This window comes from Kogia breviceps, chromosome X (assembly GCF_026419965.1).
Source record: "Kogia breviceps isolate mKogBre1 chromosome X, mKogBre1 haplotype 1, whole genome shotgun sequence".
Classification (NCBI taxonomy): Eukaryota; Metazoa; Chordata; class Mammalia; order Artiodactyla; family Physeteridae; genus Kogia; species Kogia breviceps.
In genome coordinates, this window is record NC_081330.1 from 116,500,620 (window position 1) to 116,514,889 (window position 14,270).

At 40.7% G+C, this 14,270-nt stretch overlaps 1 protein-coding gene across 2 annotated transcripts in view; it reads right to left on the reverse strand.

Annotated features, from left to right (window-relative positions):
- The window catches only part of PHEX (phosphate regulating endopeptidase X-linked), a 199,425-nt gene that overhangs the window by 116,519 nt on the left and 68,636 nt on the right, over positions 1-14,270 (reverse strand). For both annotated transcript variants that reach the window (XM_059051149.2, XM_067023429.1), the window contains one exon: positions 13,621-13,749. In XM_059051149.2, the coding sequence (XP_058907132.1) occupies positions 13,621-13,749 (129 nt within the window). The remainder of the gene's footprint in view (positions 1-13,620; positions 13,750-14,270) is intronic.

A 14,270-nucleotide genomic window follows, 5' to 3' on the forward strand; every position in this document is an offset into this window, starting at 1 on the left:
AACTGGCTTCCCTCCCCCGACAACAACATCTTTTGACTTTAGCTGGAGATGGTATTTAAGGTGATGACTTGGGCCATTTTGGGGAGTTACTCAGTTTTCCTGGATCTCTCTCATGTATACAGGAGGTATACATGTTATTAAACTTCTCTCTTTCTCCTGTTAATCTGTCTTTTCATTACAGAGGGATCTTAGCCAAGAACCTAGGAGGTTAAAGGGAAAAATAATTTTTCTTCCCCCACGGTGTTCTGCAAATTTAAAGTTGTTAGTTTTATGATTTCATATCTCACCACTGTTCGTTTTATGATTTCACATCTTACATGATATGATTTTTAACATGGTATGATTTCATATCTCATATGATACATGTAGCAGATGTTCAATAAACAGAAGTTGATTTATGTTTTTCAAAACCTCCAGTGGGTATCTAGCAAAGAAATGAAATTTAATCAAATACCTTTCACACATGCTAATGTATAACAGTTATTCCAGCAATTATTCCAAATATAAACTTCAGTGGAACTCAAATGACTCAGTTAGTCCAGTCCATTCTGAGGTTCATGATGCCAACGTGGTACAGAACAGATGGCTAAGGATGGTTTAAAAATGTATATATATGTATATACATATATATTAAATATCTGATAGAAATAGCTATAGGCTGAGAGAGTTCTTTTTTTTTTTTAACATCTTTACTGGAGTATGACTGCTTTACAATGGTGTGTTAGTTTCTGCTTTACAACAGAGTGAATCAGTTATACATATACATATGTTCCCATATCTCTTCCCTCTTGCGTAGCCCTCCCTCCCACCCTCCCTATCCCACCCCTCCAGGTGGTCACAAAGCACCTAGCTGATCTCCCTGTGCTATGCGGCTGCTTCCCACTAGCTATCCACCCAACGTTTGGTAGTGCATATATGTCCCTGCCACTCTGATAGAGTTCTTAAAGAGGAAAAACAATCTTCAAAGTGATTATATGCATCAATCTTAAAGTAATTTTAATGAAATTCTTAAATAAAAGCATGTTGAAGAGATTTTCCTCTTTAATATAGTCAGAAATTATAAGTAATATCTTAATAAAACATAAGATTAAAAAGTCTCCAGTCTCCTCATTGGTCTAGAGCAAGACACGGTTCCTTAAATTATAACCACTTGACGAGTGAATGTGAAAAACAAAAATTATTATCAATAACTCATGTGGTTAACCTGGAAGAAATAGGCTGCAATCTAAGGGGAGTTCCTTAAACTTTTCTTTCTGGCAACTGTCACTTCACTAGACACACAGACATTAAATAAATCGATGCACTAATAAATGTTAACTATCCACTGACTCATTATTTATACTGTATTTATGAAAATAACTTCAATTGGCTCCTGATAAAAAAATAATAATGGCATCGAAATAAGAAGTAAAGAAGAGACCCATGTTAAGGTGGGAGAAGTGGTAAAGCCAGAAAAACTAAGGATGGTTAGGAAACCCTCAGTTTCCGGCAGCCAAGCAAACTGGTATGATAAAACAAATCATACCTGTTTGTCGGGATTAACAAACTTGCATAGCTATTTAAAATGTTGGCAAAAGAAAAAAATGTCAAGTTATTTGGGCCCCAGACATGCTATAAAGCATGTCAGTCTGGTGGGGCAGGAGTTTAGCATGTCCTCTTATCAAAAAGCATAAGGCTGGGGTGGAGGTAATAAGAGTAAAATCCTATTTACTGGATATGAACAGAGAGACTGTGCTCTGATTTTCTAACTCATCTTTTTCTGTTTCCCACTTTCCTCCTCTTCGAAGGAACGGATCAGAAACCCGAATAATATTTAGAAGTCAAACAGTCTCATAATGGTCTAGCTTTTGGCTGTGGGTAAACTCCCTCCGGCAAGGAATTCTCCCTGGTCACATCCAAAACTCGGCTCTGTTGGAGGGCCTAAGTGCTTTCTTTCAGCCAATGAATTTCCAGGACAGGGTCTCCGCAGCCCACAGGCCTGATCAGATCTGCCTGACAAGACTGTGGCCGATAATAAGTGGCAAAGGCAACAGTGTCCAATGTTACCCAGAGATAGAGACAACAAACAAGAAAGGCGGGCCAAATGTGTCACCATCGTGGCAGCACAGTCAAGGACAAGGGGCAAAAGTAGTGTCCACACTTATTTCAAAAGAATTCCCAATGACCCTTCTGAATTACTTGTTTTGCTGGATGTCATTTTACCAAAGGTTGCTTAAAAAGAGCTGTCAGGATTGGGGTCTTATGACATTTGCTGTAATAAAATTTAGCCTGTAGAGAGTTGTGAAACCTGGATCTGTTATATAAATTATATTGGGCTCCTTGAGTAGTTGCATGAGACTCTCTTATGAGCCAGATTTAGCATTAAATGATAGCGCAGGTTCTGGAACATGGCTAGGGCACTAGCCATAAAAGGATCTTTATCCCAACTGAAAGCTACTACACTGGGCATATATGCAGGACTAGGAACAAGCAAAACCCCCAGGTACCTCCCTCACGCTCATTCTTTTGAAGAGAAATTAGAAAGAAGAGATCTCAATGCAGGAGAGTTGCCACAGTTCTTTGATAGTATGCATTCTCTCTTCATGATTAATCTCAGGCTTGGCACACAGTAATAACAGTAGCTGACATTCACTGGGCACTCACTATGCTCCAGGCATGTGCTAAGCCTTCTACGTGGATTATCTCACCCAGTCCTCATCACAAAACAGCGAAGTAGGGACTGTTTGTATCCCTATCTATGATTCACTGCAACGATGGCTTTTAACTCTATACCCCCATTCCTCTAACCATGCCCTTTGCTGTGGGACCTTTCACTAAAAAGGCAGAGTCTATTTCCCTGCGCTGTCATTCTGGACTGGCCTTGTGGCTTGCTTTGGTGAACAGAATGCAGACATGACACTATGCCAGTCCTGAGCCTGGGCCTCAGGAAGCCTCACGTGTCTCCGCCTGCTCACTTGCACCTCTGCCATCGCTATGAGAACGTGCCCAGGCTAGCCGGCTGAAGGAAGTAAAATACTTGGAGTAGAGCCAAGGCATCCTGGCCACCTCTGCTGAAGCCAGCCTAGACCAGCCAACCCCCAGACATTAGACAAACCAAGCCAAAATAAGCAGAGCTGCCCAGGGGAAACCACCAACCAACTCCAGGTGCATCAGCATGAACTGTTAACTGGTGCAGGCCACTGAAGTTTTGTGGCTGAGTGTTACACAGCATTACTATAGCAGCAAAACCTTGTGTACCATTCATAAACAGGAAGACAGAGAAACAAAGAGGTTAATTTGCCCAAAATGATAAGAACAGAACTGGGCTATGAGATGCTAATGCAAGTTTTCAGAAAATCAGATGTAACTTCTTAATGAGCTTAATATTTTATAACTGTATTTTAAAAGCCCTTTAAAACTCTAATCAGTTTGTTTTGCCTTAATTCAGATGGATCTTCTGCAAAGACCCAGAGAAAGTGATTGACACCATTGCCTAGGCAAATGGAAACAGGGACACTTGACAGCCAGATAGAATATCCTTGACTCTGCATGACTTGTGTTGAAGCGGGCTTTACCTTTATCAGTACAATGGCTATACTGAGAGCAACTCTTGTAACAGCATCTGTAAGGAACCAAGAACCCCTCGGTATAAAGGCATTGCTATGATGCATGACACTGACTTTCAAGTGACTTCTGCCACTAATGTTAGAGTTGCATCTCATTTATTCAACCACTGAGAAAAACGGTGAGCAAGGGAATTGGAGAACTTGAATATTAATGGCAGTACATCAATTCAATTATCTTGGCTAACTAATGAGGTGAACTCCTAGTGCATGGAGGGTGCAAGTTCAAACTCCACCACTGCAATTGGACCCATGTGGGTACTTAAGTCTTCGGCACCAGCTGCAGCAGTATGGGATGGGAGGAGAAACCCGTTCTCGGGATAAGAATTACTACCAGAATTGCTCATGCAGAGCACTCAGAAAATTGGAAGATACTCTAGGTCATCCATGGCATTAGTTGGGGACATGAACAATGTCCTTACCATAAAGAGAAAAAGGAATCAGCTACTAGAGTACAGGAGAAATTGTTTTACACAGTAAATAAAGCTTTAATTCTTCATTTAATAAAATCTCAATCTAAAGTATAATAAAAGATCCTTTCCTCTTTAACTAAATTAACCTTCTGCATACAGAATGTTTTAATGTGTAATAAGAGACCAGTGACTTTATCTTTGATTTGAGTGTTGACAAAAGCTCTCTCGTTGACCAACCTTTAGCCAGGTTCCTCTAAGCCCTGTGCCAGGCCTGCACAGACCAGTTTTAGCAAGAATCCCGGTAAGTCAGTTTAGAGAGAACCCCCTCCACACTTGATATCTGAGCACCCTCCATATCTGTCAGATTCCTCATCCCCCACCCTTGATATGTGTGCACCCTGGCCGGCCTTCAGAAACAGTCCCGTGACCTTTGACCGTTTCCTCTTAGTCATTTTCCATTCACTGCCTCCTTCATCCTGCTCCCTGGCCAACCCCCAGCTGTCTCTGCCATGTTCACAGTTGAGCCCGATCTCTCTCTCCTACTTGGAAAGTCTTGACACCGTTTGCAATAGTCCTGAATAAAGTCTTCCTTATCATTTTAACAAGTATCAGAATATTTTTTTCTTTAATACGGTTCACCCTACAACAAAAACAGATAATTTGAGAGAACAGCAATAAAATGCCTATTGGCAGAGCTGAGATATATGAATAAAGATAAGTAATTTGGGGACAGAGTATCTATAATGAAATAAAATTATGTGGTTTCATAACTTAGCTCAGCCAAAATGTTCAAATGGGAATTCCAATTTCCTTGAATTTTCTAGAAACTACAATTCAAAGCATAAAGGGGAAAGAACTTTTTCTCCTTTGCATCAACACGATAGAAAATTGTTCTTTGACGTGTATGTTTACATTTCTGCCTTAGTAACCCCCAAAAATGGTAAACATTTTAAAGACTGCCTTGATGAAGAAACCTTACAGATCCTTAGGTCATCATTCCAAGCATCAGGGATCACTCCTCAGAATGATATATGTAGAAAATACTGGAAATTGAGCTCAGTGTGTGGACTGAGCCAAAGATGAACCTCAAATGTTGCTCTTAGATGAAATCTCTGATAATCAGCTTGTTTCTGTTTCCCTGTTTCTTCTGAAAATTCTATGAACACAAAAAAATGCAATGTCACCTGGTTAGACTTGAACTGATTAAGCTTTCACTCTATTTGTCTTTAAAATATTAGAATGCTACTAGAAGCAAAACGTAGTCCACCGTTCCCTACCTCTAAAATGCTAAGAAATAGGAAATATGTGCCTTTTATGTGTATAAGATCTTAATACATGAGTAAGTAACTTCCTGATAAGGGTGAATCAATTATAGGACAAGCCACTAAGAAGTCTCTTCATTATGACTGGTCTCCTCATAGCAGTCATACAAATGGTGAAGATTCAAGTGTTTTTCAGAGAGAAGCAAGGGAATAGAACACTGACTTAAAGCTAGACTGTTTGGACTTGAACCCCACCTAAACCATTTTCAGGTTGTGTGACCTTGGGGAATTTACTTAAACTCTTTGAGCCTCAGTGTCCTCATCTGGAAACACGAGGGCAGTAACAGCCATTACAGGGCCACCGTGAGGACTAAATGAGTGAACGCACCGAAAGCTCTTACAGAACGCGTACCACACATCCAACTAAATCTCAGTAAAAGTCAGCTACCTTATTATCATCATCAGGTTTTAAAAACATTATATAGCCATCGTTGGGATCTTCATGTGCCCACCGTGGACACTGATATCTATCTGGGGCATTTACTCATACATTACAGACATAAATTATCATTAGTAATTTTTAAATGGAAGAGAAAAACAAGTAACAACTTTAGACATCCCTCCCCACGTACACACATACCCCTAAATCTCTCTCCTGTCATTCAGGTCATGAGCCTACGGATCAGGGTTTGTCACAGTAGGATGAGAGCATCATCTCTATTGACAGTGACAATACACCATGGATTCTCTGAAGGAGTTCTCCTTTCCTTCCCTTCATATAACTCTCCACAAAAGCAACTTGTTAAATGATTAGCTATATATGCTGTATTTTTAAACTACGCATGATCTTCTAAATAAGATTACAACACTTAAAAAGTTCTCTGACAGACATGGTCATGACTTTGGGTCTGAAAACTGGAGAGAAAATGTTAGTGTAAAAGGCACAAAATGGTATCCCAGGGACATATTCAGTTTGGCCTCCAAAGTATTGACCAAGATTTAAAATGTAAGATATTTCACATACAAGTCCGTATTTCTGACTTCTCTCAAAAAACAAAAAACCAGAAACCGAGCAACCCTCGGCAGGCATCCTGCATGGAAAGAGCCTGAGCTGAATCCTGAAGATCACCTCCATTCCTATTCATCACTACTGTGTCCCAGACACCGAGGCCCAGGGTCAGCTGTCACTCATCACTGCTCTTGCCCTGGCTTTTGCTGACACCCAGCCAGCTTTACTCCTGTACGTTATTTAATGTTCCTCACTGGCTGTGAGGGTATTTGAGCTCGGAACCCCTGACTTTCGCCTTGACTGAGTCCTTTGCACCTTTCAGGCACTGAACATCTTTGACTTGCAGACTCCACACCAGCTGGTCCCTGAGCCAATGAGAACCACGCCTCCAAGGTGCTTACCTCAGAGTAGAGTCTAGAATTTGTTTCCTCCTCTAAGCTGGTATCCCAGAGAATCTGAAACATCCTCACCAGTACTAGCTTGACTCCAACTCCCACCCCTGTTCCCAGACCATGAACCTCGTGTAGGGTTGCTTGTCCCCTCTCATATCAGAGCACTCTGAGAAATCCAGCTGGTCAGACACCAACAACTCCACCTTCCCGGTCCTGGCGACTAGCACCCACTCACCCAGGGACTGAGTCCTGCCATGCTGAACTCCAGGCAGGGCTTGAACTCTTCAATTCTTTAGACAGGCACTGTCCAATAGCCACACATGACAACTGAATACTTGAAATGGGGTTAGTCCGAACTGAGATGTGCTATAAATATAAAACATGCATGGGGTTTCAAAGACTTAGTATTAAATAAAGCATACAGACTATTGCATTACTAATTTTACATTAATTACTTGTTGAAATGACAATATTTTGGATATATTTGGTTAAGCAAAATATATTTAGAATTAATTTCACCTGTTTCCTTTTACTTTTTAAATAAGGCTAGTAGAAAATGTAAACTTACATACAGGCCTCATACCAAGTTCTACTGGATAGTGCTACTTTAGGTAACAAAGACAACCACCGTCCCAAGAGCTCTGCAACTCCCTACTCTCACTCCACTGGCCTGTCCCTCGAGTTCAAGTCAAGTCTGCAGCCAGTCCCACGTGGATTAAGGCCCTGCCTGGCTCACTATCTGTTAGGCAGGAGATTGTTCCATGTGGCCTCTTTAGGTGGCTTTCTGTGGAAGGAGTCTCCTTTTTCTACATGCTATTCTTCCCATTTCTACATAAATTTGTAAAACTCCCATAGTTATGTGTGAGTGAATAAATATGACTGTACATGAATGTAGCTGTGTGCACGTGCAGACTCGCATACGGGAAGTCACAAGGAAATAGTAATGTAAAATTGTGTGTTTTCCCCAATGAAAAAGGAAGAGAGGTATGTTGGGGGAGTGAGGGAGGATGCCTTCCCCGCTAAGAAGGAAACCTCAAAGTGAACTGCTCCTCCCACCCTCTCTATAACAAAGGGTGCCAACCAGAGGCAGTTGAGCCAACTTGACATTAAGAGGCTGCAGAGGGCTTCCCTGGTGGCTCAGTGGTTAAGAATCCGCCTGCCAATGCAGGCGACACGGGTTCGAGCCCTGGTTCGGGAAGATCCCACATGCCGCGGAGCAATGAAGCCCGTGCGCCACAACTACTGAGCCCACGTGCCACAACTACTGAAGCCCGCGCACCTAGAGCCCGTGCTCCACAACAAGAAAAGCCCCCTCAAAGAGAAGCCCTTGCACCACAATGAAGAGTAGCGCCCGCTCGCTGCAACTAGAGAAAGCCTGCACACAGCAACGAAGACCCGACACAGCCCCCAAAAATAAATTTTTTTTTTTTTAAAAAAAGAGGCTGTAAAAAACAGAAATATTGAGGAGAAGCACAAAGTCTCTTAGAGGAACCCAGGTACCAGTTTTCAAAGGAAAACTAAATAGCTCAGAGGAAAGAAACAACAACAAAAAAAGCAGAACTAAAAAGTAGCCTGAAGGCCCTCACACGGGGTTTGGCACAGTCCACTTAAAGCAATTTGAATCAGGGAAATTTTCTGTGATCTGAAAATTGAAGTGATTACTTGCGCTAATGCAACAGGCTTTAGTAAACGATGTACTGCTGCCCTGAGTCAAATGCCTGCCCTGCTCACATGAATTGCCAGAGCTGTTTTTTGGTGGTAACTGCAAACAAATGAATGATGCAAAGGCCTTGCTACTCCAAGTGTGGTCCCTAGACCAGCAGTGTCAGCACTGCTTGGGAGCTTGTTATGCGTATTCTTGGGTCCTACCCCAGATCCAGTTAAAATGCAATGAGATTTTGCATTTTAACCACCAGATCCTTCAGTGACTCCTGTACACATTAAAATTTGAGAAATACCTGAAGTTCAACCTTTTGACTGTATTCATTTGCTTAACAACTGTTTTTGAATATAAAACAATGGCAGCCACCCCTCTGAGTTAGTGTCTCTGGAATGTGTCCCATTGGGGATATTTTTGTTTTTCTCTTTGGACTGTAGCTAATAATAAAGAATGTTTTTCAAGTAAATCAGTGGTTCCAGGTGGTTCTTGGATGAGAGCCCTGTAACACGGCTATAAAAAGCCAGATATTATTCTTATAAGCCTCCAACTTAAGTATTCCCTGAGGCAAATAGCTTCTGCTTAAGGGAGGCAAATAATTTTACGTAAAATAAATGAGTATGTGTGTAACTATCACACTACCTTCACGGCCCACGTACATCAAAATAAGGGGGGCGGGGGGGCCTTCCCTGGTGGCGCAGTGGTTGCGAGTCCGCCTGCCGATGCAGGGGACACGGGTTCATGCCCCGGTCCGGGAAGATCCCACGTGCCGCGGAGCGGCTGGGCCCGTGAGCCGTGGCCGCTGGGCCTGCACGTCCGTAGCCTGTGCTCCGCAGCGGGAGAGGCCGCAGCAGTGAGAGGCCCGCGTACCGCAAAAAAAATAAAAAATAAAAAAATAAGGGGGGAAGTGCCAAAATCAACTTGTCACATCCTGACACATGAAAAAGGGACTTTCACACCAAAACAGAGACAAACAAATTAATCCACATACCTTTCGTGTTACTTAAAATTCATCTACTGCCAAAAAAAAAATCCTGCTATATAAAAACACCTCCATTATCCCTTAATTGTTTTTATATCCTTCCCAGGGCTTATAATGTTACCACTGTGATTATCTGATAAATTCTCAATCCATTTACTCCGACCAAGGAGTGAAAGAAAACACAATGGGAATATTCAGTATTTTGAAATAAGACATGAATTCTTCAGTGGAATTATTTACAAGAAGAGTACTTTCAGGTTCAAATATAAAGTCTCGAACTTGGCATAAAATTCTCCGAAGTATCAAAAGACAGAAAAAAATCCAAGTAAATGTGCTTAGACGTATGGCATTCCAAAGCAAACCTCAGCACATTATACATAGTTGTAATACATATCAACAGATAATACCAACCAGTGGAATTATCATGGCTTAACAGAATTTTTTATTTCTTTGCCTTTAAATTCAACGTTTAATGACCACCTGCATCCAAGGTGCTTACATACTCATATCTGACTGACTACGATTGATTGTTATTAGCGAAGGGAAGCAAAATATACCATCCCCAAATATGCCCCTTTGGCATATTGATTATTTGGGGCTGATTTTTTTTTCACTTTTTTTTTTTTTTTTATTTTTGTAGGTATTGCTTTACTTTTTTTTGTAACATCTTTATTGGAGTATATTTGCTTTACAATGGTGTGTTAGTTTCTGAGGCTGCAGACACAGGAATTGTCCTGAAAACAGTAGAAATCACCCTTTTGTGAGAGAAACTAACATAAGGGTAGTCTCCATTGTAAGGGTGTCTCCCTCTCCGCACCAAGAGGAGGAGGATGACTAAACCTCTCGGGACTCAGAGCAGCGGGAGAGGGCAGGCCTTAAATCTTCATCTCAGCCGCACCCTTGTTGACTGCAGTGCGTTTACTGCCAGTGTTCAATGTCTTATTTCGTCTTTAGCTGGACTTGGAATTTCAGGTGGCAGCTGGGGCCATTTCTGGGAGTTACTCAGTTTTCCTGAGTAGAAGAGGTACACATGTTATTAAACTTGTTTTTTGTTTTTTTTTAACAGGAGAAAATCTTTTATTACAGGAGGCTCTCAGCCAAGAACCTAGAAGAGTAGAGAAAAAATTATTTTTCCTCCCCTACATTAGTTAATCATACCAAGATATTCTGCTTCATGCCATTTGTAAAATATAATTCTTCACAAAGAAAATGTACTTTTTAAAAAAAACCTAGCTAAATTGAAATTTCTATTTTAAAATAGACCCTCTCCTCCAGTGTAGCTGAAACACATGGAGAAGAACACAGCCAAAATGAGGAGACTTTTTAAAATTCATGACCTCCAATTTCACCTAGAGCAGCCATACTACATTTCCTCAGTTTACTCAGTCTCCCACTCCCCTGAACAACCGTTTCACTCCTCCTCTCTCCTCCAGCATTCAACCCCAACCTCTGTCCTAAACTCAAGACTCCCATACCCTACTGCCTCCATGGCATCTCCACCTGGCAGTCTGATAACATCTCAAATTCAACATGGCCAAACCTGAACTCCAGATCCTCCCTTCCAGACCTGATTCTCTCCCAGTATTCCTCTTCTCAGTTAATAGCACCTCAGTATTTCCATTAAATCAGACTCAGAGCTCTTGCTCTCAGATCCCCCAACAACTCTGTCACCAAACTGCGCCGGTTCTATGCTTCAGAAAGTATTCAGAATACGACCCCTTCTTACAACTTCCACAGCTACCATCTGGCCCGAGCCACCATCATCTCTGGCCTGGTCCCTCCGACAGTCTCCTAATTGGCCTCCCTGCTTCTATTCTTCACCTGATACAATCTCTTCTCAACACTGCAGCCAGGGCAATCCTCTCAACATAAGTCAAGTCACATCAGGCCTCTGCTAAAAAGCCTGCATTAGCTGCCCACTTCACTCAGCGTAAAAGCCAACATTCTTACAATGTTCTACAAGTCATATAAAATGTCACACCGTCCCTGCTATTGCTCTGACCTCAGTGCCTACTTCTCTCACCCTCATTCACCCTGCTCCAGCCACGTGGACCTCCCTGCTCTTCCCTGACCACTCCAGGTACATGCCTGCCTCAGAGATTTTGCACTAACTGTTCCATCTGCTTAGAACACTCTTCCCCCAGATACATGCCATATCAAATTCTCTCACCTCCTTCAAATCTTTGCCAAATGTCATCTTCACAATGAGGCTTTCCTTGATCATCCTATTTAATCCTACAATCCACCCCACATATTCATACCTTCCAGCGTTCCCCATTTGCCTTTACCCTGATCTCATTCTTCTCTCTTCCAGAGTCCTTATCATCTTCTAATACACTTGTTAATGTATGCATTGTATTGATTTTTTTATCTACCCTCACCAATAGAATGTCATCTCAATGAAGTCAGGGATCTTTGTTCTCTGCTGTATCCCAAGTGCCTAGAACAGTGCCTGGTATATAACAGATGTTCAACAAATATTTGCTGAGTAAATGAATGAAATTAAACCTCAGTTTTTATTAGTGGATTTATCTGGTTGGGCCATTAACACCACTATGACAATTACGAATAGCCACAGATCATGGGTACACGGAAGTTGATTACAATGCTCTTTCCATATATGTTTAGAAATTTACAAAATAAAAGGATTTCTTTTTAAGCTTATGAAAAAAATTGGCAGTACTTTCTGTGAAATAAATGTCACATCTCTAGTTTTTAGAAGACAGCATAAGGAAAGGGGGGAAAAAAATCCCTGTATTTTGTTTGTTTCTAAGCCACTTAATAGTTGTTAAATATGAGAGGGTGTGGAGAAAAGGGAACCCTACTACACTGTTGGTGGGAATGTAAATTAATGCAGCCACTATGGACAACAGTATGGAGGTTCCTTAAAAAACTAAAAATAGAACTACCATATGATCCAGCAATCCCACTCCTGGGCATATACCCTGAGAAAACCATAATTCAAAAAGAGTCATGTACCACAACGTTCATTGCAGCTCTATTTACAATAGCCAGGACATGGAAGCAACCTAAGTGTCCATCAACAGATGAATGGATAAAGACGATGTGGTGTATACACACACACACACACATACACACACACATATACACATGATGCAATACTACTCAGCCATAAAAAAAGAATGATATAATGCCATTTGCAGCAACATGGATGGACCTAGAGATTATCATACTAAGTGAAGTAAGTCAGACAGAGAAAGACAAATACCATATGATATCACTTATATGTGGAATCCAAAAAAATGATACAAATCAACTTATTTACAAAACAGAAATAGACTCAGACTCACAGACATAGAAAACAAACTTATGTTTACCAAAGGGAAAAGGGGAGAGGGATAAATTAGGAGTTTGGGATTAACAGATACACACTAATATACATATAATAGATAAACAATAAGGTCCTACTGTATAGCACAGGGAATTATACTCAATATCTCATAATAACCTATGATGGAAAAGAATCTGAAAAAGAATAGATATATATGTATGTATAACTGAATCACTTTGCTGTATACCCAAAACTAATACACTGTAAATCAACTATACTTCAATAAAAAAAATTGTTTGTTTTCAACCGAATCAAAAAATGGGCAGAAGACCTAAAATGACATTTCTCCACAGATGGCCAACAGGCACATGAAAAGATGCTCAACATCACAAATTATTACATTATACTATATATACTATATATATTATATATGTATAACTATTATACACATAACTGTATCACTTTGCTGTATGCCAGGAACTAACACAACATCGTAAATCAACTATACTTCAATTTTTTAAGAAGTTGCTTATTTTGAAGAACAAAAAAATAAATAAATAAAATTGGCGAAAAAAGAAGTTGTTAAATATATTACAAATCACTTCATCACTGGGTCTCCAGCTTCCTCATCTGTAAAACAAAGAAATCTGACTAGAAAAATCTCTACTTTTTGTAATTATAATAGTTCAAATATCCAACCATAAAATTATTTAGGTCCTCTTTTTTCCTAAGCATTGACCTAACACATTTAATCTCTACAGGAGAAAGTCTGACTCTTCAAGGCATGATTTCATGCTGTTTTCTCATTTCTAAATTTTCTTCATTTTCATGATAACATTCTACATTTGAGTTTTCAGTTAATATGGTACTGCAGGAATTCCTCTTTGAAGCAAAAGTGTTATCTAGATTCGTCACTTGACGAGCTAGAAGGCTGATATCGGCCTGCTGACCATATCCATAACCAATCTGGTCAACCGCCCTTGTTTTTACCAGCTGGGGAGCGGCACTTACCACCTCCTTCCTGTCTTCCTGGAAGTGTACGTCCACAAACATTTTTCCAACAACATAAGGGAGGGTACTTTCAATAAAGTTGACACATTTGTCCCACTGAGGCAACAAAGTTGTGGTACCCTGGATTACCTGTGGGAGATAATCGATCCAGACTGAGCTTCACTTGGATAAAACCAACGACTGAAAACAAGTTCAAACAAGCTGAAGGAAACAGTCTACAGAACACTGCAGGCCCCAACCCATATACATGTGTCAGATAGTAAACCAAAGGTAAAATGGGATGAAGAAGAATATTCTGCTTGTCCCATTATATTTAAAACTAAGTGAAAATATTTTAAGAGTGGATAATAATGTATTCCTCCTTTCCTTCCAGTTTTCCCCATTAAACAAAGGATTTGGACAATAGCGTAGCTTTTCTGCAGTTAACAGGGATGAGAGGGGATGCTGTCCAAGTGTCCAGATGGTAGTTAATATCTACTGAGAACTAAAGTTCCACCAAGAAAGGTCTAACATCAGTAGGTGATCAAAGCTCCTGCCCAGTGAGGGTTTCCTTGCTCTGGGAAGTACACTCACAAGACAGACCAGGAAAATATGCCCACCATGAACAACCCAGGAAGCATATTTACATTGTGTCATAACAGAACACGCTG